This window comes from Anastrepha obliqua, chromosome 1, assembly GCF_027943255.1.
Source record: "Anastrepha obliqua isolate idAnaObli1 chromosome 1, idAnaObli1_1.0, whole genome shotgun sequence".
NCBI classification, from domain to species: Eukaryota; Metazoa; Arthropoda; class Insecta; order Diptera; family Tephritidae; genus Anastrepha; species Anastrepha obliqua.
In genome coordinates, this window is record NC_072892.1 from 9,466,256 (window position 1) to 9,489,992 (window position 23,737).

General features: G+C 34.8%; 6 protein-coding genes across 6 annotated transcripts; 2 read left to right on the forward strand and 4 right to left on the reverse strand.

The window, feature by feature from the left end:
- Positions 1–340: 340 nt before the first annotated feature.
- LOC129250804 (malate dehydrogenase, mitochondrial) lies at positions 341–10,370 on the reverse strand. The gene is made up of 4 exons (XM_054890393.1): positions 10,204–10,370; positions 9,743–9,950; positions 1,194–1,390; positions 341–982 (listed from the first exon to the last, which is right to left on the reverse strand). The coding sequence occupies exons 1-4, from the start codon at positions 10,267–10,269 to the stop codon at positions 443–445; spliced, it is 1,011 nt and encodes a 336-aa protein (XP_054746368.1). The 5' UTR covers positions 10,270–10,370; the 3' UTR covers positions 341–442.
- A 1,266-nt stretch (positions 10,371–11,636) lies between these two features.
- Positions 11,637–14,600, reverse strand: LOC129253413 (ralA-binding protein 1). Its single transcript, XM_054891775.1, has 5 exons — positions 14,371–14,600; positions 14,155–14,293; positions 13,543–14,094; positions 13,174–13,482; positions 11,637–12,959 (listed from the first exon to the last, which is right to left on the reverse strand). The coding sequence occupies exons 1-5, from the start codon at positions 14,468–14,470 to the stop codon at positions 11,999–12,001; spliced, it is 2,061 nt and encodes a 686-aa protein (XP_054747750.1). The 5' UTR covers positions 14,471–14,600; the 3' UTR covers positions 11,637–11,998.
- A 344-nt stretch (positions 14,601–14,944) lies between these two features.
- Positions 14,945–15,961, forward strand: LOC129253437 (uncharacterized). Its single transcript, XM_054891807.1, has one exon. The coding sequence runs from the start codon at positions 15,288–15,290 to the stop codon at positions 15,951–15,953; it is 666 nt and encodes a 221-aa protein (XP_054747782.1). The 5' UTR covers positions 14,945–15,287; the 3' UTR covers positions 15,954–15,961.
- A 42-nt stretch (positions 15,962–16,003) lies between these two features.
- Positions 16,004–17,250, reverse strand: LOC129253436 (ribosome production factor 2 homolog). The gene is made up of 3 exons (XM_054891806.1): positions 17,112–17,250; positions 16,841–17,056; positions 16,004–16,788 (listed from the first exon to the last, which is right to left on the reverse strand). The coding sequence occupies exons 1-3, from the start codon at positions 17,129–17,131 to the stop codon at positions 16,080–16,082; spliced, it is 945 nt and encodes a 314-aa protein (XP_054747781.1). The 5' UTR covers positions 17,132–17,250; the 3' UTR covers positions 16,004–16,079.
- Positions 17,251–18,050: 800 nt separating this feature from the next.
- Positions 18,051–19,409, forward strand: LOC129250095 (putative tRNA (cytidine(32)/guanosine(34)-2'-O)-methyltransferase 1). The gene is made up of 3 exons (XM_054889738.1): positions 18,051–18,343; positions 18,399–19,054; positions 19,126–19,409. The coding sequence occupies exons 1-3, from the start codon at positions 18,223–18,225 to the stop codon at positions 19,315–19,317; spliced, it is 969 nt and encodes a 322-aa protein (XP_054745713.1). The 5' UTR covers positions 18,051–18,222; the 3' UTR covers positions 19,318–19,409.
- A 53-nt stretch (positions 19,410–19,462) lies between these two features.
- On the reverse strand, positions 19,463–21,950 carry LOC129250089 (transcription termination factor 5, mitochondrial). The gene is made up of 4 exons (XM_054889732.1): positions 21,589–21,950; positions 20,292–21,270; positions 20,009–20,233; positions 19,463–19,953 (listed from the first exon to the last, which is right to left on the reverse strand). The coding sequence occupies exons 1-4, from the start codon at positions 21,797–21,799 to the stop codon at positions 19,638–19,640; spliced, it is 1,731 nt and encodes a 576-aa protein (XP_054745707.1). The 5' UTR covers positions 21,800–21,950; the 3' UTR covers positions 19,463–19,637.
- Positions 21,951–23,737: the final 1,787 nt, after the last annotated feature.

The following is a 23,737-nucleotide window of genomic DNA, read 5'->3' on the forward strand; positions in this document are numbered from 1 at the left end:
TACTTTTTTTATATTATATTTCTGTCTGTTGTAGAATTTTGTTACATGATTTTATTTATGTATTTATTTTCAAGTAATTGTTGCCTAAACATTCGTAAACAACAGTCCACTTTTTATCTTAATAAAAATTATCAGTGTCACTGCAGTGATATCTCTTTTTGCTGCAGCTTTACATCTGATAGAATCTTTGGATGATCTCTATACTTTAGAATTATTTAAGTATTTTCTATATTTTTCGTTAGTATTCAGCATTTACTATTATTTTAAAGAGCATTTTTAAGTGCCAATTTGTATGAAGGAAGTTTACCGATGGATGTATATTTTCAACACACAGTAAAAATGCTCTTATTTTCTTTGATGTTTATTTGTGGGGATGTTTGAGTTGGCAGAGTACACGTGTATGTCTATTAGTAATAGCTAAGTTTTGTGGCTGCAATTTTTCTTAGGCATTGGCAAATTCAATACCTTTCTGGATGTTCTTCTTCAGCTCAGGCAGTGCAGCTGCCAACAACTTCTTCTCGAAATCATTCAATTTGGGTAGACCCAAATTTTCCTGTTGACCACTCTTTCCCAAAATAAGTGGGGTAGAGAAGAAGGTCGCTTCGGTGATATCGGATTGCACGTACGAACACTCCACAACACCCTTCTCACCATTCAAACCTTTCAGCAATGAGCCGGCGAAGCGTGCACCAGCGTATGCCATGGACAGAGTAGCCGAACCAGCTCCAGCCTTGGCTTTCACCACCTCAGTGCCGGCCTCCTGAATGCGTACGGTCAATTTTTCAATGGTGGCCTGATCACCCTTGAATGCGGGCTGACATTGCGAAAGGATGGGCAAAATTGTAACACCGGAATGTCCACCGATAACGGGGATGTCTACTTGCTGGGGGTTAACACCCAAAGCGGCACCAATGAAGGCACGTGCACGCACTACATCCAAAGTGGAGACACCAAACAAACGTTTGGGATCATAGACGCCAGCCTATAAATGTACAATAGTTGAGTGTTAGCTGGTTAATTTACTAAAGGATACACAACAAGTAAACATAGCATACTTTTAGGATGAATCGTTGACTAAGTAATAATGCATTGCATACAAATGTTTATATACATACTATGTAAATATGCATATTGCATACTCAATGTATGAAGTAAAATTTTTTGTATACTCAGCTATAAATAGCCTTCTTTACCTTCTTCAGAATTTCAGCAGCAATCGGAACGCAAGTATTAACTGGGTTGGTGATGATGGCCACAAGCGCCTTGGGGCAGCTCTTGGAAATTTCATTAGCAATATCGCGTATAATACCGGCATTCACGTTGAACAGATCATCACGGGTCATACCAGGCTTGCGTGGTACACCAGCAGGTATCACAACGACATCAGCATCTTTAGAAAAACAGAAACAAAAATAAGGTAAGAATGATAGGCGTTTTATTTTATAAATAAAGAAATCTTAAAACAATACATGGTTTTTTTAAGTTGTACCATAAAGTCGATAAAATATTTTTAAAGCTAAAGTAGTCTAAAATAGCCGAGTAATGAATAAGAGCATAGACAGATGGTGGCGTTAATCGGGATAAACACTTATTTCGGAATGGTCTCAGGAATTAAGTGCAACTAATGGCCGCCGTCGGTTCGAATCTCGGTGAAAGATGAAAAAATTAAGAAAAAGTTTTTTTCTAATAGCGGTCGCCCCTCGGCAGGCAATGGCAAACCTCCGAGCGTATTTCCGCCATGAAAAAGCTCCTCATAAAAAATATCTGCCGTTCGGAGTCGGCTTGAAACTGTAGGTCCCTCCATTTGTGGAACAACATCAAGACACACACCACAAATAGGAGGAGCTCGGCCAAACACCCAAAAAGGGTGTACGCTCCAATTATATATACTATATATAATGCGGATTGACAGCTAAACTTAATTCTCATAATTTCAGCGGATTAAGGGAATTTTCGATGGCAACATTGCCGAAAAATTACAATTATGAAACTTTTAAAGAGCGGAGCAAGGGAGACTGGATACAATGCTAGTTTACACTAACATGTTCGGAATTACATTAATTCTTTTAATATTTCGTAGAGTTAGAGAAATTGCAATTCAAAACATTTTTAAGTAAATAATTATTTCTTAGTATAAGGGCAGCTAATACCCGTATTTGTTGCCTGTGGTGCACCTTTGGCAAAACTATTCAATAAGCAAATCAGCTGTTCACTAATCCGCGTAACAACCATCTGTCACTCTACAATTATAATCAGAATTAACTGCGCCTGTAATCCCGAAGTCTGCGTAGTAAAGTGGTGCACAAGTCGACATATATGTGCTTTCAAATCATTTGCTAAATTCACACAACAATGCAGTGTTTTGTTCTCAACTAACAGTAACAGGCAATAGCAGCTAGAGAGAAAACCAAATCATGCTTTTGCACGACTTGTTTCTCTCTCAGCATTGTCACTACACACATATTTCGGCAAGATAGCAAGAAAAGCAATGACACTGAAAGGCAATGAAAAACAATTCAATTCAAACAAGTGAATTGTGTCAAATGTGGATTATTTACTTACATGAATTCCTGATATTTTAAAATCAAATAGGCAGTTAATGTTTGGTATGATGGTTTTGTAGAATAAAAATTAAATTCTTATTAATATTTGAATACAACTTACACTTTGCCTGCAAATATTCTCTGCTAATACACACTACGTACATACATACATATGACACCAATTCACACATTGTACTTGATGTCTTTCGGCAAAGCTTGTATGACAATGTTTTTCTACCATTGCCATGCAAGCATATAAGCAGCGTCGTTCAATTCGTGTACTGTCGATAGAGCCGAAGTAGTATTGCTTGTTGAAGACAGTTTTTCTTCGTTGCTGTTCAAGTTGTGTGTCTACATTGCTTTTTGTCATCACAAACAGTGTCACATGCAATGTGTGATTTGTTGCTTTGTAATAAGCAAGTCATTTGTGCACCACTTTACTGCGTAGGCTATAGATAATTTATTTATTTATAGGAAATATAATTATAAATAATTACATTACAATAGCAAGGCAATAGCATCTGAATCTAAATGTATTAGTATGTGATGATATGACAGCAAAAATGAGGTGCGTTTCATAATAATAAGATACCTTTGGTATAAAATTTTTGAACTACCATAAGCTCGCTTTTATTTTCCGGGGTGGCTTTTATTTGGCGTCATTTTAACAGTTATACACTTAGACTTCCATCAATTGTTTCTGGTGCGAAAGCTCACTCTATTTTGTAGAACCGTTATCTTTCTCCAAGAAGCTGCACTTTTACTAGTCTTTTTGGCATTTCATAATGATAAGACACTAATCGAAAATAAGCTTCTGAAGAAATAGAACGTGCTGATTGTTGTTTTGGATGACTTTAATTATAATTTTATTCAATTCAACCTAAAATGCCGAGAGGTTCAATATTATCACAGGAGGAGCGTGGAAAAATTTTGGCTACAAGGATTCAGGCTTGTCAATCAAATTAATTGCAAAAAAACAGGCAAAAGTCGCTATGTTATCCGGAATTTTTTACGGAACCCTGAGAACTACAACATTTTGAAGCCCGTTGGAAGAAAATTATCACTATCAAGTCGAAAATAGCAAGCAATCATAAGAAAAGCTCCTAACTCTACTAAGCCTTGCGCCGACTTGGCCGCTGTTGTTCAAAATAAGGTTTCAAAAACAACAGTTTGGCGCACATTATCGAGGTGCAATCATTTAAAATTATCAAGAATAAGAAAACACCACGCGCGTCTTCAGTTTGCAGAAAAACACCTAGACACCAACTGGGACACAGTAAGATATTTGGAATATTTTTAATGTTGCCCAATTTCATATTATTTTTTAAAAAGGTTATATTTTCGGATGAAAAAACTGGACGCTTGATGAACCTGAATGTTTTTTAAATTATTGAGAGATTTGCGCAAGAGCCCCCTTTTATTTTCCAAGCGCAACTTCGGTGGAGGTTCTGTTATGGTTTGGAGTGCACGTTTTGAAAAATAGTCTCCTTCCTTTTATTCAGAATAATCGGGAAGTGCTCTTCGATTTTCAGCAAGACAACGCCCGAATCCACGTAAGCAGGGAAACAAGGCAGTATTTGACCGATTGTTCTGGACTGGTCGGCGTTTTCTGCGGATCTAAGCCCCATAAAAAAACATTTGGGGTATATAAGTCAGAAGAGTTTACGCCAACAATCGTCAATTTGACAACACCAACGAGCTTAAAGCGGCAATTAAGCTAGAGGATGGGCATTACATTGAACAGGTAGTAGCAGGAGAGCAAAGTGTGTTAAATATAGGCAGTGTTATTATTCAGCAACATTTTTTTCAAATTCATTTAACCTTGCACATGTACTACAAATTAATTTTTGTCTGAATAAAAAAAATAAACAAAAATTCCAGCGAGCAAATCGTATGCTACATGGCAAGGCGAATCTATTAAATGTGGTACCGGTAAATCAGATATGTTTTTTTTTCGCCGCGTCCATGCGGCTGTCAGCATAGAATAAAACAAGGCGAATTCATTTTTTCTTTTCTACTTTTCCAATACTTTGCCGTGACATTGTTTTTGTGTAATACAAGCTAAGCAAACTCTCCAAAACTGTGTGCATTTCTCTCTAGAAATCGAGATTATATATAAGTACATATATTGATAAAATGGATTCACTTGAAGAAGCCGTTAACAGGCTTCATAATAAACAAACTACAAAAAATGTACAAAATATGTTTAGTGTATTTTATGTGGAAGTTATAAGCAATCTTTCAAATTTAAGGGAACATCTATCAGCGAAAAAAACAAAATATACACCTTTATAAAGGAATCAAAAAAAAAAAAAATGTATGTACAATTTAATTTTTTGATGTAAAAAAAAAATTAAGTCCTATGGCATAAAAGCTTATGTAGATTCTTAATAGATCTCATCAATGATCATTTATGGGTTAATGTAATGTAAGCAAGGTGTAGACAAATTTGCTTTACTTAATAAGATTGCCGTCAGTACTTAAGGGGGTAGTATGGTATTTTTTTTTTTTTTTTTTTTAATTATTCTATAACATCTTAAGATTATTGTGTGAAAGTTTGAAGTGCATTAGAGTAAAATTGACAAAGACACAAAGGATTAAGTATCTACCTCTCCAACCGGATTTCACGCTGCCGAAATCATTAAACGCGTTTTTCTCACACTTGCCTTTTTTACGGTCGGTGTCCACTGTAGATTCATATCTACTGCACCGATTCTTTTCAAATTTGGTTTTTTTGTTTCTTTACTTTATTCACGAGGTAATGACGTCGAGTTTTTTTTTTTTAATTTTGTCATATTTTAAAACAACAAAGTTTTCAAGTTTTTTTTATGAAAAATCGGTGTTTTGACTTCAAAGCGCTTTAAAAAATTAAAAAAAAAAAAAAAAAAAAAAAAAAAAAAATTCGACGTTGTTACCTGCGAAACTTTATTAGCTGATGAAATCAATTTAGTTTTTTGATTTTAGTTGATCCAGTAATGAGTTCTGAGGGACACCGCAATAAAACTTTTTTATGAGACGTCCGCGAAGATTCGCTGCCACCAACTCATTTCTTCATAAAAATCAATGAAAATTTCACACAATATTCTTTAAATATGACTTTATAATGAAGTAATTTTAAAATTTTGAATAAATCAACTGTGTCGACAAAAAAAATTTCGAAAAATATGCTTGTTTTACACCGAATTAACCATACTACCCCCTTAACATACATTGTTTCATTCACATTGCAATAGCGCAATTTTTCTTTTTATTAGGAATTTTGTTTAAATTACACTGGTTTGATTTGAACGAAAAAACAAAACCAAAAAAAAATCAGACGGAATATGAGCGTGAAATGGTTTGCACTTATTAAAATGTTCAAACTGCCTCTAAATGGGTTTTCATTATGGAAAAAATTAATCATATATACTATTAATATTGATATTTATTATTTCATAAATAGAAACATTGGAGGGCCCTTTTCCAATATCTTATATCTAAATCGCTGGACTTTATTTTATATCAACGGGGTGGGGCGAACAAGCTTTCTGATCACAAAAAATATGTGCCATGATTTATTGCCCCGGAAGCAAAAACTACTCAAGTATATTTTTTTGGCACAGCTACACTGATATAGTATGTATTATATTTTTTTTCTCTTACGTACGTATTGAGCATGCCTACATATATATTTAGCATGTATGTTTGTATGCACGAGTTGTACGAATTCCCACACATTCATGTATCTATATAAGATATTCCCATTTGCATTATTACGTAAAACCATAATTCCTACGTATATTTATTTATTTCGTTACGTCAAAGACGCATGACTAGTGTTTTAGTATTTATTTACGCAGTAAATACAGTTATGGACTATAAAATAGGAGCGTGAAATTTGGACCAATTTTCGCTATTCTACTTTTGTTTATTGAGTGTCTATTAATTTTTTATAAAAGTTCAATCGTTTTTTTCAAACTTTGTTCAAAAATTATGAAAATTCTAGAAATTTTCACCAAAATTTTTAACTTTTTATTCAGAATTCTTAGAATCATTTTTTGTATGCAGTTTTGTAGCCCATCCAATTTTTGTATAATAAAGTGACTACGGAATATTAAATTTTTAACAGTTTGTTTAGCGGACTTTGTCACACATTTTCTTTCATACAACGAGAATTAATTAATTCGATAATTCTTTATATGGAAGCAAATGGCTAGCAGTAAACGCGGGAACGGTAAAGCTAGTTTTCGTATAAAGTTTTACTTAAAAAGTGTTTACAGCCTCTAACCAAATGTATGAAGAGCCATGTACTTGTCCCACAAATGGAACGAGCTACAGTTGTATGCTGATAAGAGAAAACGTAAGAGTGTCATAATCAAAAAAAACCAGCTTTAAAGTTTTCAATTTAATATTGAAGACTGATATAATCCAAGATACTAAAATTGAAGCGGAAAAATAGGCGTAACTTTTCAGTGACATAATCGTAAATAAGGTATGTTAGAGAACTAAGAAGAGAGTCTCGAAATAGACAAATTAAGTTAGGTTTGGTTAAGGTAAACAAGGAATATAATATAAGCAAAGTAGATATAAAAAAATAGTGTGAAAAAGAAAACTAAATTCTAACGCCACCTCAACGGTTAACTCTGTCAGATTGACTTTCAATCGAGTGGCATAATATATAAAAAATATAAGTATAGACACATAAAAATAAAAAATAAAACCTTCTGATGAGATAAATTTAAAAGATATCGCTTTAATTCTTATACAACAGTAAAAAGAGTAGTAAATGATTACTATATCAAACAGTTTTTTTTTAGTTTTTTTGTAATTAATTAATTTTTATTTAAACAATATTTTTTTTTATTTCTTATTTTATTTTAATTTTTTATTTCTTATTTTATTTTAATTTTTTATTTCTTATTTTATTATGACACTCTTCCAAGATTTTTCTTTTTTTTGCTATTTTTTACATACATAAATATACATATGTATATTTACGCACATTCTTTGACCTGAGCAAAATCCCTTTGTAGGACAACATCAAGATGTACTCCATAAATTGGAGGAGAACTGCTTAAAAATTGTTTTAAAAAATTACAGAAAATTTCCAGATACTCGAAATAAGATATTTGAAGTAAGTTTAACGATTTTTTAGAAAGATACTCATGAAACACACTGTATGCAGCAGCAATCTGCATAAACCCCCATTTAGTTTAAGTTATAGAAAATACTTCTTATTATTCCTACAGGCATTCCTTCTAAAATAACAGTAGAAACATCCGATCTCTGTAACCGTACCAAAAATTAGCATGTACATACATATAATATTGTAATCATATTTGTTTTTCCATCTGTATTTTTCGTTAAGCTAACAGTGCCTGCTTTGCAGATTTGATACTATAAATAAGGTTGCGAAAATACATTGCACCCTCTTCTACTTGGTGCGTGAACAAATCCACACATTGTTTCTCGCTCGGAAAAAATAATTAACAGGATTAAGAACAACTTCAAGACGCACGCCAGAAATAGGAGGAGGAGCTCGGCCAAACATCCAAAAAAGAGTGTAAGCGCCAATTATATACATATACATATATATATATATATTGAAATTAGAATTGTTTATCCCAAAATTATTTGAGTTTTCTTCTTGACAACAGCTATCAAATGTAATAAAATTAACAGAGGTTCATTTGAGCAATAAATAAAGCAAATTTTTCTGTCACGTTTAGATAATTATGGTTTCATTTATATACTAGGAACACCGAAACTGAAGTTTCAAGCTTTTCAGTAGCGTATTAAAAAAAATAAAATAATAACTAACAAGAACTTTTGGAGATTTAAACGAAATTTCTTGATTTTATACTTCCTGCATACTCCTTGAAAAAAGGAAGAGAACTCGAAAATAAAGAGAAATAAAAGAGTACACGTTTAGAAATTGATTTGGGATCAATAACCCAGATTTGTTGCCTTTTGTACTCCGTTATTACTCGTTCTAGAGAACAAAAAGTTAAATAATGGGTAAAATATACCAGCTCTTTGGAAAATACAAAATTTAATAAATTTATAAATTTGTTCAAATGCAATGCATTAGTTAATTCTATATTTGTTTATGAATGTAGTGTGGAATATACAAAAACCTACTTATATCACAAGTATAGGGCGCAAAAGAGAGTAATCGCATATTTTTTTATTTCACGAGATAAATAAATGTCAAAAGAGAGGTATGACTTCGATAAGGTACAGTTCTTTTAATCATTTAAGTCCCAAGTAGCGCAATCGCGCTGCTGAGATTTTATATCGAGAAAACCCAGTAAATTTCGAACATTGTGACGGCATGTGCAACGATGCATTACCGATTGTTGAAGTCGCGAGCTCAGACTTACTATAGCAAGTACATCACATAACCTCATTTAACGTGTGTAAATATTATATTAAATTTTACAATAGGTAAAATAACACTATAGTAAGACAATATTGCATTACAAAATAATGGTTTTAATTGTTTTTGTATTTCTCGACAAAACTTCCCAGTCCGCAGAACCAGTAAGAATGGATTTTAAGTTTGTTGTTGGGTACGTTTGTGAGTTGTTTTCACTAAAACTATTTCTTTCCATCCTGCTCCCGAATGATAAGATATACCAAAATAAAAACCAGTTAAAAAAACTAATTTTTTCAAAGCATCAGCAATGGCGACTCTGAATAAATGTATGCAAAGTCGACTTCTTTTCTTCGCAAATGGAAAATCACAAAAAATATGTCATGACGGATTTATAAAGATTAAATACAAAAACAAAACCAAAAGTTAGTGTGAAGAGCATTCAATTTTTAAAAGAGCTTCATACTTGAGATAACGAGGTGCATATGTATGCACAATTAATTATTTGATCTGCTAAGGTGCGCTTATTTAACAGTATAACATTTTTATTTAATATCCATTATCCATAATACCTGACATTTGTTTTCAAACTATTTCATTTGGGAATATTTTAATTTAGAATTTAATTGAATTTTATTTATTTGTATTTCACTGACCAATCAGTTTTTTGCTAGCTTTTGTGTAATTATTCAATATGTATATACATATTCATATGATTATTCACGTTTAAATATACATGCCCCGTTGTTTTTTTTTTTTTTTAACTAAAAATCTAACTTAGTAGAATCTAAATTATACGCATAGCGGTATGGATACGAAAATCAAAAAACAAATAAAAACTTACTCTTTAGTGCTTTGCCCAATTGGTCTGGTCCCATGTGACCTTCAGTTGTGCTCTGGGTGTCAATGTGCGACAAATCGGCAGCCACACCGGGAGTGTGTACGATATCATACAGCGCCAAATTTGTAACCAATGGGTTGTTCTTCAATAACAGCGAAAGTGGCTGTCCAATACCTCCAGAGGCACCGCATACGGTGACCTTGAAGTTGTTCTAGAATATAAGGTTAGCAATTTTATTATCGTACATGTCATAACAAATACGATACACAGATCGAGTTGATCATAGTTAAGAAATTTTCCGATTTGCGGCCTTGATTTAATAATTTTCTTCTAAATCCTCATTTTGCTGTTATTGATTACGTAAACACCAAATACGTATGTACATGTTGTCACTTCCCCTTATGCCATATCCGAAACACTCTTTTACTAGTTACATTATATTACAATAATTTACTAGCACCCACCTGCTTTGTGGTGGAAAAACCCCTCACGGATTGGATAGCCAACTGTTTGGTTACTTGCTTCAACATTTTGTTTTTTTTTTCTACAAAATTTGTGGGCTCGCTATTAAACTACTCCTGCTACGATGGCTGCTGATTCTCGCCTAAAAGAAATTTGCAAGCAACAAAGCAGCAAAGTCAAAGATTCGCCTTGATAACAACCCTTTCATTCGTGACAGAAGCAATAAACAGTGCACGAAAGCAGAGAAACAAAGTAAAATTTGACATATGGGGCAGCGAATCTTCTGCAGACAGCGACGTCGGCTTCTCAGTTAATAACTCGCTTATATATGGACGCAGGGCGAATCTATGCACGATTGCTGGGATTTTGACGTTCACGTACGCTGCCAAAGCTGCTTGAAGTTGGCGGCACTTTTTTGCCCTAAAGGGAACCATCAACTTTCTTTTCACTGTGTCATCGCCAAAAAAAACACAAAAACAATGCATTTAGAGGTCTTGTTATAATTCATGCTTTGACAATTTAACATGCAGTGGCGCATTTTCGTTAGTTTTTTAATTTTAATTTTTAATATTACCAAGCCATCCACTGGGGCTATGCGCCCACTGAATATTTACAAACAAGTAACTTCTTTCTATTTCATCGAAATCTTGACATTTGAACGGCCAAATTGCCGAAACAAAATATATGTAAATGGTGTGGTTGCTCTAGAGAGGTCACCTTATATGAACCCGTCTTGGTTAGCTCTTTCCATTTATTATACCAGTTATTTTTAAAGTCGTGAACAATGGATTCATTCATTAGATGAACTAGGAGGATCTAAAATTTAAGTAAACATTGCAGATTTGTTACACACATTAGTCTTGACAAAAGGTGGTTTTCTATAAAAAATTTACATATTCAAATAAGTCAGTATGTGTGATAAAAAAACGCATTTGTGGAAAGTATTGTTTTTCTTCAATTCAAATAAATCATCATCATATTCAACATTTGTCCGGCTGGCGAAGGTGCCCTGCATGACACCAACCATCTCTTCGCAAGCTCATTTAAATCTTATCATCTAATATTTTGCGCCTTTTGGACCTACCCTGTCGAAACAGCCCGTTCCTCAAATTGTCGAGGTCGATGGTTATGAGTTACAACAATCACCAAGCTAAGCGAAAAGGTTCGAAGACAAAACATTCGATGCTATTACTTAGTGAAGCTCAAATTACAAGTGAAACAAGCACAATTTTCATTATATTTATTCTTGATTATAAAATACACTCTAATAGACTTTCTGTTTTTGCATTTTAATAAATCAAACTTAAGTCTGCTAAGCATGGCCAGTGTGGTTTGCCTAAACATTAACCGCGTCGTTAATTGGTTGCTTAATAAGAAAACGGGCTTTGCGACTTTGTAAAACAAACACTTATTTTTAATTAATTTATAGCTTGTATTTTTATTTTTGTAGATAATACATTTAGTTGATTATTGAGTAATAGCAATGTTCTCCATTTTTTTATAGAACTATATTATTTTATTGAATAGAATTCGATCGGCTGTGATAACCTTTTATTCAAAATCTCCAAAATCACCGTGCTTATTAATAAGGCTTTAAATGAAAAAAAAAATTTAAAGCAAAAAGCATGAATACCTTTAACTTGTAGCAGGAAATATAAATACTTTTGAATTTAGATTTTATAGGTACTAATAAATGTACCTAGCAATTCACATAATACAGATGCGTAAATGCATATTCTCTTACAAATATAAGCATATACATACATATCAACTAAATTTGATCATTGTTGGCTAAACTTAAAATTTTTGTAGCTCCAACTCTACTTGCATAGCAATACATTCGCGCCGCTCATCAAATATCTCTTTGGCGAGCATTTGCTTTTTGTGTTCCAATAAAGTGTTCTCGCGTATATAATGCTCTATTATTTTTTCGTATTCAACGTCGCCACCGGGAACATCGTCTGAAGTCACAGCGGCTTTATTGGCATTATTACTCTTCTTTGCCACTGATGTAGCGAGTTGTTGTTGATGTTGTTGTTTAAGCCGCAGTACTTCCGCTCGTTCGGCAGTAATACGTGCCTGTAATTGTACCTTCCACGCGAGCAATTCCTGATTTTCTAATTGTAACCGAATTAGTTGAGAGTAGTCGGGATGTGACTTAGGCACCATTAGAAATGAAGAATCTTCATCAATGTAAAATCCGTCAGGATGTGAACCATCAACGGCGAGTGGCGATTGCTCCTTTTGGGCGATTTTGCGTTGTTCTTCTTGTATAGCGGGTGTAATCTCATTATGTGCAATATCTTGGTGTAATGAATCCTTTACCGCTGTTGGTTCAGGCGATTCAGTAAGCATAACGTTATTGGCATGCTGAGTATCTTCTTCTGTTAAGCCGAGTTTCGTGAGAGGTTTAACCGAACTATTATCCAGTTGCGTAACTGTAACTGTGCTCGACGGTAGTTGTTGCTGGGTCTTTGAGTCAGTTGTGCCACTGATATTTGGTATGACACTTGTACTGCTGCTTTGTGAATCTTCAATTGACTTCTCCTGACGTTTCTCAAAGCTGCGTAATTTGCGTTTAAGTTGTGTAATAATGCGTTGCACTTCCCATAGCTGTTCTTCGCGTTTCTTCGAAACAAAACCAGCATTCATTTCTGCATGGATTTGTGCTAGTAAGCTTTCCTGCTTGCGTAGCTCTACTTGAATATCTTCCGGAGTTTCTGGGAGTTTTGGACTTGATGTTATCGGGGGCACATATCTGTAGGCAAAAGTTTAGGTATATTTTCAATTAAATATTAATTTAATTTTTTATACTTAATGATTATTTTGGCTATTCTGTATAGGCGATGAGACTTGCGTCTAGCCAACATATTGTTTGGATGAAGCTACAAGTCATTCTAAACTTATTCCTACTATGTCGTTATCTTATCAAGATATCACAGAATCTATTCATCTATTTTTTATTAACTTACTTGATAAGAGATACATTTGCAAACAAAACTCCACTCTGAGATAACAACGCTACCAGCAGCCGGTGTGACATCTGCATAGGTGGACTTAACAGCATTGCCAACGACTCAGGTGTTAGTTTATTATTTTTGCTATGTTGAATGACGGCATCAAAGTGGAGTAGTATCCAAGTGAGCAGAGTTCTGTTGCAACTGGGCAGTAGTTCAAGCAATTGTTTTAGCTCCTCCTGTTGTTTGCTGGGCGGGTTAATCGATGCTGCCTCCTCAAAACGGGATATCAGATCTGTAGTCAAAATTGGTTCAGGTAATTCACTGAAATTGCACGCAATAACAAAATTAATGTGTACAGTGAATAGATGGGGCATGAAGTACCGTAAGAACAATTTCAGCAACGCGCAGGCTGTTGGTATATCCAATTCATCTGTTTCTGGTTGTCGTTCTCTATTGTTATATAATCGTTTATAGTGTTGGATGCGTGTCTTCAACGGCTCCACTTTATATAATTGGTCACTTTTGAGTGCATGCTCCTGAAGGTAATCAACGCAATCACGCACCACAAGTGGCAAATCAACGCCATCATGACAACGGCTTCGTTCTGTAGCGAGGCTGATTGAAACCCCGAAAACAGGTTGCACATCTCCCAATTCAAGTACTTCTTCAGATGCATTGCTTATTTGTTTAGCCTTTTTATCCTTTTTATCTTTATCCTTATCCTTATCTTTCGATTTTTCTTTCTTTTCCTTACGATCCTTATCCTTCTTCTTATACTCCTTTTCCTTGTCAGTCTTTTCCTTTTCTTTTGGCTTTTCTTCCTCCCGCGACTCCTTTTCCGACTTTTCCTTATCACGCGACTTTTCACGCTTCTCCTTACTTTTAGAAGAGCTAAATTTGAATGTTTTCGACTTTTTGGACTTCGATGGACTTCTGTTGAAGCATAATATAAGTGTTCTTACTCCAACGGAATCTGTGAGCTATATAACTTACTTTGCATCCAAATCCTCTTCTGGAGAACTCTCTCCCTCTAACGCGGCATAACCTCGATCTTTGCCCTTATCCTTCTTATCCTTCCGTCTGCCGATAAGCAAATCCTTTTTACTTAATTTATCATGGTCACCTTCGCTATCTGCAGATTTGGTAAACTCTTATTTAAGCAGACTTAACTTATGTGCTAATATTTTACTATGCCTAATATCCACTTACAATCACTATCCTCTTTGCTTTTTTTCGATTTTCCGTCTCCACCTTCAGAAGCATATAACCCTGGGAAATCTTTCTCCACATCCGGACTGTCAAAATCCATGATCAGTTTATTAGCCCACTGTCTTATTTATTAACAAACAAGATAATAATTTATGTATTTAAGATACACCAGTTTACAGTTTACATTTTTCTCAATTGTCAACAGAATAGCTGTCAGCTTACAAATATTTTGTTCTTGTTTTGTTTTGCTCTCATGAATTCGCCTAACCATGTTCTGGCAATATCGGTAAGATTGCAGCATAATTAAGGAAACTAAGGGTTGAAATATTGTATTAGGTTTTAGTTTTAGTGTACTGACGAAAACTTACTAACGACTTACTAATTTCGATATACAAAATAAAAAATAAATTTTCTTGTTTGTTTTAAACGCTTTTTTAATATTTCGTTATTTGTTTTTACCCTGTACCCGATATACAAAAATTAGTGGAAATATTGCCATCGTGTAGCGTTACGCATAAAACTCAGCTGGTGTAGACTTAATTCACGTATCTTAGCATACTATAACTTAAGATTTTGCCTAACCTGTTACATGGAAAGTTGGATACATTTAGGTTCGAAGATTTCGATCTTACCTTATTTTAATCGATTTTGTAATTCCAAAAATAAATCTGTGTTAAATTGTTTTGAAAAAGATTTAATTTGATGTGGCATTATAGAAGACGAACTGTTAAACAGTTGTAATAGAAGATTCCAAAACAAAACAATGTGTGATCGTTGTCAATTTCTTAATTTTTGTTAAGTTAAGTTTTCCCTAACTGAGCTTTTAGTGCAAAGCAAATTCGCCTATATTTCTTCAAAATAAATAATTGGGATAATAATCATTGTCTTAAAAATATTGGATTAACAGATAAAAAATAATGTTAATAAATTTAAAGAAAGATCAACGAGAGCATTTACAATTGTTGCGCCAGCGATCTCCTCAGGATGTTGTTGAGTTATGCAAATCAGCATTTGAGTACTTGAATCATGGCCCGAACTTACAACGCTATCAACAGCTTGCCAGAAAATATGCTACAAATCCTGAAATGGTGCAGCATGCAGTTGAGGCGCTTATAGCCTTCCTCATTGATGCCACTAAGGCCAATGCCAATGAGATGGATCTGCAACGTTTGCAACAGGAAGAAGGCTATAATGATGGTATTACGGAAGTGCTAACACAATTTGTGTATAGTAAACGCAATTTTATTGAAGGCTCAATTAAGTCTGCGAATATAAGAGCGTACCGACTAGTGAACATCGAATGGCGTTTGGAGGTGCGTATAGCAACACGATGCTTACTACGACAAAACAGTATACGGGTAACAATGAAATTGTATCTACATACTGAGCCGAAAAATGAAAATAGAGATCTCCTCGAAGTTGAAAATCAGCAGACAATTCATCCCGATGAACGGCGCAATCGAAAGGATTTACTTGTGCAGACAGATTTGAATAGCCTGGTGCACATGATACAAGTGTTAGAAAACGCTCTTTATGAATCGAAGAGCAGACGCATACGCAACATTGTTAGCGCAATACATTAAATATTCATATTTAAAGCTGACATTTCTAATGTATTTGTAATTTAAGTTAATACAATTTTATAATTATTTTATTAAGATCTTACAAATTAAATTGATGTAAACACAAACAAATTACATTTATTTTTACTATTCTGTACTTTTTAATAATTCTCGGGCAGCTGCTTTCATTAATTCTTTCTTCTTCTGCCGACTCTCGCGTTTTTCTTCGGGCGTTTTCTTCAAACCCTTTACACGACGCGTCTGTATCTTCGTCACATTCTGTTTTCCCAAATGTACACGGCCATGTGTATTTCCCAGTTCATCATAGGTGACATTCTTCTTCTTCTTTGGCTGCAATTGTTTTGGTTGTTTTCTTGCCTGCTTATACAGATCCTCTGAAGCAATTTTTGTGCGTCGAATTGAGAAATCGGCCGAAGGGCCAATTTCTACAAGTTCAATGCGTGGAGTCCTTTGACCGGATTTTTTTAGCATTATCTTATAGGATCTCATCAGTATGGCTAAATCTTCGGTGCATGTAAAGCTGATTACATGTTCAATACCTTGAAGACGAATAGCATCTACTTTATCCTTATGGAATGTATCGATAAGTAAATTTCGAAGACGGCGCAGTTCCTCAGTTTGATTCCAACGTGGGCCATTAAAAATAAGACATGGCTTGACATTTGTGCCGATTTTTTCGGTTTTGAATTCCGACATGGCAGTGTAATGTTTTATTCCCAATTCAATCATATCCAATATTTCGTTTTCGAAAATGCGTCCCAGCACCAAATTGTTTGGTCTTTTTTTAGATGTTGAACCGAATGCAAATAATGCACAGTCGTTTTTCATAGTCAAGCTAAAAAAAAATAATTGAAAAACTAATAGTTTGCTACTAAGGATTGACTCACAATTCTAAAGAGGAAGGGTCATCGAATGGCGTGATATCATTATTTCGATTTAAAACTTTTAGCAGAGGTTTACGAAGCTGCTGCAAGTCCTTCATGCATGATTTTACATCTCCACCGCATTTGCGCCCATCAACAAAGAGCATATTTCGAGTAGACTCTATTAGCTGTGGCTCGCGCGCCAGCAAAATCTGTTTACCCTTGCGGGTTTTTGGTTTCCTGAAGAAATATATACATTAATATGAATTAGTATAAATATTATCAAAATATCTACCTTATCCTCATTAGTGACATGATGAATTTTTATTTAATTTAGCTAATGAGACTTGCAAAGCGGACAAATTATTTATTACACCAAGCAATTCGCACGTGTGATAGAATATAGTTGTTCAAATCATAGAGCGTAAGCGAAAACTCTCTCCCAAAGAGAAGAAAAAGCAAAATAGTTAAAGAACGGAAAATTTTCCATCACTTGCAAACACTGGTAGAAGAAGAAGTATCAGCTGAGCTGATTTACAAATTTTAGTGTTAGTAAAAAGAGTACCATCATTGCCATGAGTATATTACATATTTATTTTAATACATTTTCCATTTTATCGTTTCTGACTATAAACTGCAAAATTTCAACGTGCGCAAGGACAAAAGTGCACAAAATACCAGATTACATATAAAATAAAGTTCAATCGGATGCTTACAAATCATATCATTGTGGGAAGAATTCCCCAATCCTTGGATTATTTATTTTCGTAATGGATAATTTTTGCTTTCATTTTATTCTCTCAATTTTCTACTGATAATTTGATGGCGTTAACGAACAAACAACAGCAAACAACTATTACAAATTTCTATGTTATCGAACTCGAATTATGGCAGCTAAAATACATGTATGATCGAATACCAGGTATGGCCATCCGAAGCAAAATTGTAAGAGTAACTGTAGCTATTACGTCACAGAGGTTTTGCGAGCAGAATTGATCCCGCTTATGTCATACGTATTTATATGCCTAGGTGAATTCTATCTCCCTTGTTTTTACGCTCTTCAAACCAATCGTTGTTCAGACGGCGTAGATAACCCTCTATCGCAAACAAACCGCTGCCATAACCTCTGTCATGTCGCAAAACAACTAATTGCCTCAAGTCCATTGAGTAACGGTTTGGTGTTGGCCACACCTTGTTTTCCGTTCATCGTGGCTAAAGCCTTTGTTGTTGTGCTAGCTTTGACAGTTTCGTGTTGTGTAGATGTGCCAAAAAGAAATTGGTGCAGACGGTAAAAGAAGTGGATAATAACAAATAACTATTTCCATTGATGAAATTTTAAGTATTTAGTTCACATAATTTCTTTTATTTTAATAATAAGTTAGAGTGTATTCGGCGCAACTTTTAAAATGGGAAAGACCTCTAAGGATAAACGTGACATATACTATCGATTGGCCAAAGAAGAAGGCTGGCGAGCTCGGAGTGCATTTAAACTGCTGCAGATCGATGAAAAGTTCCACATTTTAAAAGGTTTGTATTAGTTTCTATTTCAAGATCTATTCACAACGCTTACTTGTTCGTTAAGATGTCACACGTGCCGTAGACTTATGTGCTGCGCCTGGTAGCTGGACTCAAGTGCTTTCCAAACGCCTTTATGAGAATCGCTCCAACAATGAGGAGGTAAAAATAATTGCGGTAGATTTGCAAGCGATGGCACCATTGCCTGGAGTTACGCAACTTCAAGGCGATATAACGAAACTAAGTACCGCTCAGGCTATAATTGAGCATTTTGGTGGAGAATCGCAAAAGGCCCAGTTGGTTATTTGCGATGGTGCACCTGATGTTACTGGCCTTCACGACATCGATGAATACATTCAAAGTCAGTTGCTACTAGCTGCACTAAGTATAACCACTCATGTGCTGATGGCAGGAGGAAATTTTGTTGCCAAGATATTCCGTGGAAAAGATACTAGTTTGCTATATTCTCAGCTGCGTATATTCTTTGAGAAAGTCTCAATTGCCAAGCCAGCAAGCTCCCGCAATTCTAGTATTGAAGCGTTTGTCGTGTGCCAAAATTATCGATGCCCAGAGGGCTATGTTCCGCAAATGATCAATCCTATGGTAGATGACGTGCAAATGATAGCTAAAGCAACGGACTCGAAGGTAAATCATAAGCTCATACCGTTTATCGTTTGTGGGGATCTGAGAGGCTTCGATGCGGATATGTCATACAGTTTAAATGTAAGTAAAGAGATAAATGGATTATATGAAAATAAATATGAAAAGAAAATGGTTTATTTATTGTTTTAAAGCTCAATGAGGATTCGGAGTATACGTATAGAGAAGTGATTCAAAAGCCTATTTCACCAGCTTATAAGGAAATTTTGGATAAACTTAAAAATTGTTCTATTAAACATTCCGCCATCACTGTGAAGCATGACACTGAATCAGAAGTGGCTGATTCTGAACCTTCAATTTCGAAGGAGGATCCAGAGCAGAATTGATATTGAATTTCCTATGAAATAGCATTTAGTGCTCTAAATTTTATGGGTTATCGTATAATTATCTTCCAATAAATATCGTGTTCTTAAGCATATATATTCACAAAATTTTAATGTTACAATTCATATAGCATCAAGAAATCGAATATTTCAAAGTATACAAATGTAGTTGCATTATGCAGCATATACGGACTTGGAAGAATTTATTATCTCTAGCTATTAAGGTATGTAATATATTTAAATTAATTTCTCTTTCATAATGTATTGTGCAAGTTTGAATTACTGGTATGAACAATAATTTGGATGTAAAATGTTTATCATAATCAGTTCCGTGCAAAAATCGTATCAGCTCTGCAAACTGCAGTATTGTTGGTCCCACTGGGCTTCATTCCGTATTTGTAAACTTTTTTTACACCTTCCGGAAAATCCGGGAGTAAGTTATTAAAATTCTCAACAGGTTGAGTTTGTTGTTCTGTCCAAATGCCATCTCCCGTAAAGTGAAATTCGCTTTCGATCAAGTAGAGAATGAGTGTGAGCAGTTCGTTGTTGTCCAAATAAAGAATGCTTTTCACAGGCATTTGTAGTTCCTCAAGAAATTCTGGGGTTTGTAGTTGCATAAGCTTTTCTTCAATGCGTTGTCTGTAGAATATGAAATTATATAGAAGAAAGTATTTAGAAAAAATTATCGTCTTACATGGGGTATAAAAGCAGGTGTACATTTTCATAAATTGCAGAGATTTTAAATTTTTTGGAGCGCAAAAAATCTAAACACTGTTTTACGTGGAGAACTGGTATGTGACACCAGTTTGGATGCCTTGCAAGTAAAGCCCGTAAATCATTTTCATCTTTTTTTAAGATATTTGCCAAATATACTACCACATCACGACCCTTTGTGTGATCTGTACCTTCACGCGCAAACCTGGGGGAAGCAAATATATGCATTAGTTTTCTTCACGAGTACTGTGCGCCGAACATACTTTGCAAATTTTTCAGAGCCGCCTGACAATATGTGTAGAGAAGCACAGCGCATTTTCAGTTGATTCAAGTACTCAAGGCGCAAACGAGCCTTGTTTTGGTAATGAACGAGGCGGAGCACACGCGGGTTAGTGCCTAACACCTTGAATTCTTCTATGGCGTGCAAGTCTTTCAGTCGTTCCAATACTGTATTTGATCCAAGTGTGAGTATTTCCAAACACTTTGTCACTGCTGATTCACTTATGCCATACGCTTTTACATATTCCAGTGTTTTCAGCAATCCATCACATGACGACATCAAAACCTTTGGACGACGGTAGGCAATATCACGTATATCATGTCCATCTATGCTTGGGATTTCATTAATTATGCGCCGAATATTTTCAGCATCGCCATGTAGTAAGAAAGCATTCTTTATTATGCGCATTTTTGGAAATTCCAACTCTTCGAGTAGCACCTGCACTACTGATTGCACGGATTTGAAGCTGCGGTGACGAACACGGTGATATACTCGCCATAGTTTTTTAATATCATCTTCATTCATATCCAACCGTTGTTTCAGATAGGCGTTAAGTATGCATTCGCGCAAGTATTTTATTTGCATACCGTCGTTTAAGTCTTTGAAATTTTTAACAGATATCTCCGCGTTACTGAAACAATTACATAAGTTTTCCAATATGTTCACTTCCAAGGGAATATATCCATAGGATTTTAGCATAGAAACAGTTTTATTTATAACAGTAACGAATTTTGTTAGCATCGTCAGAGTGATGGGTTGAAACCCACACTCATGGAGAACTTCATAGCGATTCTCAATTGTCAGGGCATTTTGACAAAGAATTAAAGGTTTTGTGATTATTGCTTCGATATCAAAATTTAGCTTTTTCAAAGCATTGACCGTGTTAGCTGCATCTTGCCGCTTTACTGTTTTCAATTCGGGATGCTGCTCTAGGACACCACTCCATCTGCGATGATGAGAGCCTTGAAAATATAAAAATAAAATTGTTAAAGCCAGAAGATATCGTCGATGTTGTAACAGCATAAAACATTCCCTATACATTTCTGGGCAATGATCCTTGGCTGGACATAAATCGGTGTAGTTTCAGTACCGTAGTCGAGAGTCGGTGGAACGAAGACATCATATGTTGTTGTTGGTGTAGTAGCATAAAACATCCCCACACATATAATGGAAATCCTGCTAAAGTGACAGTTCTTGGCCGGATATAAATGCGGGTCGGTCCGGTTACGTAGAACCGACTGTCGTGGGAACGTGCATCATATGTCTTTATTCTCGCTTACCTATTTGACACTTTAAAAAATAAGCATTTATTGGCTCCTCAAAGTGCACATCTGATCCGTTATTACATTCCGGCGAAGTTTGGACTGACAACTCGGTCTTTGTGTTCACGGACATCCTGGTTCTTCGAATCTTGGACACGTACGTCCTTTGCACAACCACATTAATTTGACACAACAAACGGGATATGTTATATTGGTTGTTTCGCAACATATTTTATTTTTTGCTATGCTGAGAAATATCAATAACTATCCAATTTGCTTCGGACAAAGTAAATAAATTTGGGAATTAATTGTTAAATCAAATAATCCCTTTTTACAGGAGAAGAAGAAATTTACGAAATACTCGGCTTTTTTAGTTCGCATTTGCGGAAAATTAAAAACGCTAAGAAAACAGCTGTTTTTGTTTTATTTATGTCTGGATTTATTGCGCTTTTATTCATTCCTTATTTGTGTTTTAAGGCTACCATACACGTTCAAAAAAATTGCTAATAATCTCTCATGCGAGACCATCTCCCTTTTCGAGCTAAAGAAAAATGAATCCAGTGTTATGAATTACGGTTAGTTTTTCAGTTCAAGTTTGGCACAGATTTCTAACTAAACAAGTGATTTTTCGCCAAGTAGGACTGCAGAAGACATCCGCAAAGCGCTTGTTAATTTGGCGAAACCAGCGGTTTTGCTGACGTAATGATTGGGTTTTTGTTTCAATTTGTTGGCTGTTTTCTTATTTATTTTATTTTTTGGTTATAAACGAGAAAATATACGTGGTTACATGTAAATGTATTCGCTATTAATTCAAATTATTTTTATTGGAATTCACACACATTATATTCAAGAAAACAAAACCTCGCTTTATTTTAGAGTTTTTTAATCTAAAAATTTCGCTGACAAAATAAATAAATAATTGGCACGTACATTTCTGTCAGGTGCTTCGCCGAGCTCCTCCTCCTATTTGGGGACTGCGTCTTAATGTTGTTCCATAAATGGAGAGATCTACAGTTTTAAGCCGATTCTGAACGGCAAATGGGTTTTTATGAGTAGCTTTTATTTATTTATTTATTTATTTATTATTAAAGTCAAAACATACAACCATAGGTTATTTTTACAATGATTGACCTTAACAATAGTTTACATAAAAGGATTAACAGTAAAATCAAAACTAAAATTAGAATTGAAATTACAGATAGTAGTAAAGAAGTATAAGTTGGAGAAAGTATTAGAAGGAAAGTAAGGTAAAAAATAGTAGTAGCAGGAGTAGGGATTAATGGGAAGAGATTTAAAGTACATTCAGCAATTTTCGGCAAGATAGCGAAGCAATTTATTTTTGAAACACGAGCTTTCTTTTATACGTTTAATTTTGTAAGGTAAGGTATTCCAAAGACGGACAGAGAACACAAAGTATTGACGTTCAGTCACCAAACAACTGTATTTCATCGGGACTAAGTTTAACGAACGGCAGGACTTTGAAGGCATAAGTCGATCTTTGAGGTATCTGGGTTTCTGAGTGTTTATAATCTTGTGGAGTAAAACTAAACATTTAAACCTAAGCAAGTCGTTAAAGGATACGGAAGCAATTTTTTTCGCAAATACTGAAATATGGTCATAACGTTTTTTACAGTACACGTATCTAGCAATGTTGTTATACAAAACATTAAGCTTACTACGACACACACTATCACAAGGAGTATATAACTCGCAACCATACAGTAACGTTGGTAACAAATACGTTTTAGCTAGTAGCAGTCGAGTGTTTACTGGTGTAAAATATTGGGTTGTCCATAAATTTCGGAGCATACCATAAACTTTGCCTATGACAGTAAAAATGTGGTTGCTCCATGTCAAAGTTCTATTAAATGTAACCCCTAGATTTTTAACATTGTCCACATATTTAATCGCAGCGCCATTTAGTTTGACTTGTGTATAGCCATCGAGCTTGATATATTTTTTGTAAATAACGATGCATTGGGACTTATCAGGATTGAGAATTAACCCATTTTCAGAAGCCCACTTGCTTGTGAGGCTCAAGTCAGAATTCATATTACTTATGCAAATGTCAATGCAGCTAATGGGACAACTAACATATAATTGAACGTCATCAGCATATACATGGACATCACTATATTTAATCACACCGAACAAATCGTTAATGTAC

Bases quoted from the DNA above. Each gene is read 5' to 3' on its own strand.
- LOC129250804 (XM_054890393.1), bottom strand. From the start codon at position 10,269: ATGTTGAAGCAAGTAACCAAACAGTTGGCTATCCAATCCGTGAGGGGT. The intron at 9,951-10,203 runs GTGGGTGCTAGT...CTTATATTCTAG, and splicing joins GTTTTTCCACCACAAAGCAG to AACAACTTCAAGGTCACCGT. The intron at 983-1,193 runs GTAAAGAAGGCT...GTACATTTATAG, and splicing joins CTGCTGAAATTCTGAAGAAG to GCTGGCGTCTATGATCCCAA.
- LOC129253413 (XM_054891775.1), bottom strand. From the start codon at position 14,470: ATGGATTTTGACAGTCCGGATGTGGAGAAAGATTTCCCAGGGTTATAT. The intron at 14,294-14,370 runs GTAAGTGGATAT...CCAAATCTGCAG, and splicing joins AAGCAAAGAGGATAGTGATT to ATAGCGAAGGTGACCATGAT. The intron at 12,960-13,173 runs GTAAGTTAATAA...TTTTGCCTACAG, and splicing joins GCAAATGTATCTCTTATCAA to ATATGTGCCCCCGATAACAT.
- LOC129253437 (XM_054891807.1), top strand. From the start codon at position 15,288: ATGTTAATAAATTTAAAGAAAGATCAACGAGAGCATTTACAATTGTTG.
- LOC129253436 (XM_054891806.1), bottom strand. From the start codon at position 17,131: ATGTCACTAATGAGGATAAG. The intron at 17,057-17,111 runs GTAGATATTTTG...ATATTTCTTCAG, and splicing joins ATGTCACTAATGAGGATAAG to GAAACCAAAAACCCGCAAGG. The intron at 16,789-16,840 runs GTGAGTCAATCC...ATTTTTTTTTAG, and splicing joins GACCCTTCCTCTTTAGAATT to CTTGACTATGAAAAACGACT.
- LOC129250095 (XM_054889738.1), top strand. From the start codon at position 18,223: ATGGGAAAGACCTCTAAGGATAAACGTGACATATACTATCGATTGGCC. The intron at 18,344-18,398 runs GTTTGTATTAGT...TTGTTCGTTAAG, and splicing joins AAAGTTCCACATTTTAAAAG to ATGTCACACGTGCCGTAGAC. The intron at 19,055-19,125 runs GTAAGTAAAGAG...ATTGTTTTAAAG, and splicing joins ATATGTCATACAGTTTAAAT to CTCAATGAGGATTCGGAGTA.
- LOC129250089 (XM_054889732.1), bottom strand. From the start codon at position 21,799: ATGTTGCGAAACAACCAATATAACATATCCCGTTTGTTGTGTCAAATT. The intron at 21,271-21,588 runs GTAAGCGAGAAT...TATATTTTCAAG, and splicing joins TTTTTTAAAGTGTCAAATAG to GCTCTCATCATCGCAGATGG. The intron at 20,234-20,291 runs GTATGTTCGGCG...TGCTTCCCCCAG, and splicing joins GGCTCTGAAAAATTTGCAAA to GTTTGCGCGTGAAGGTACAG.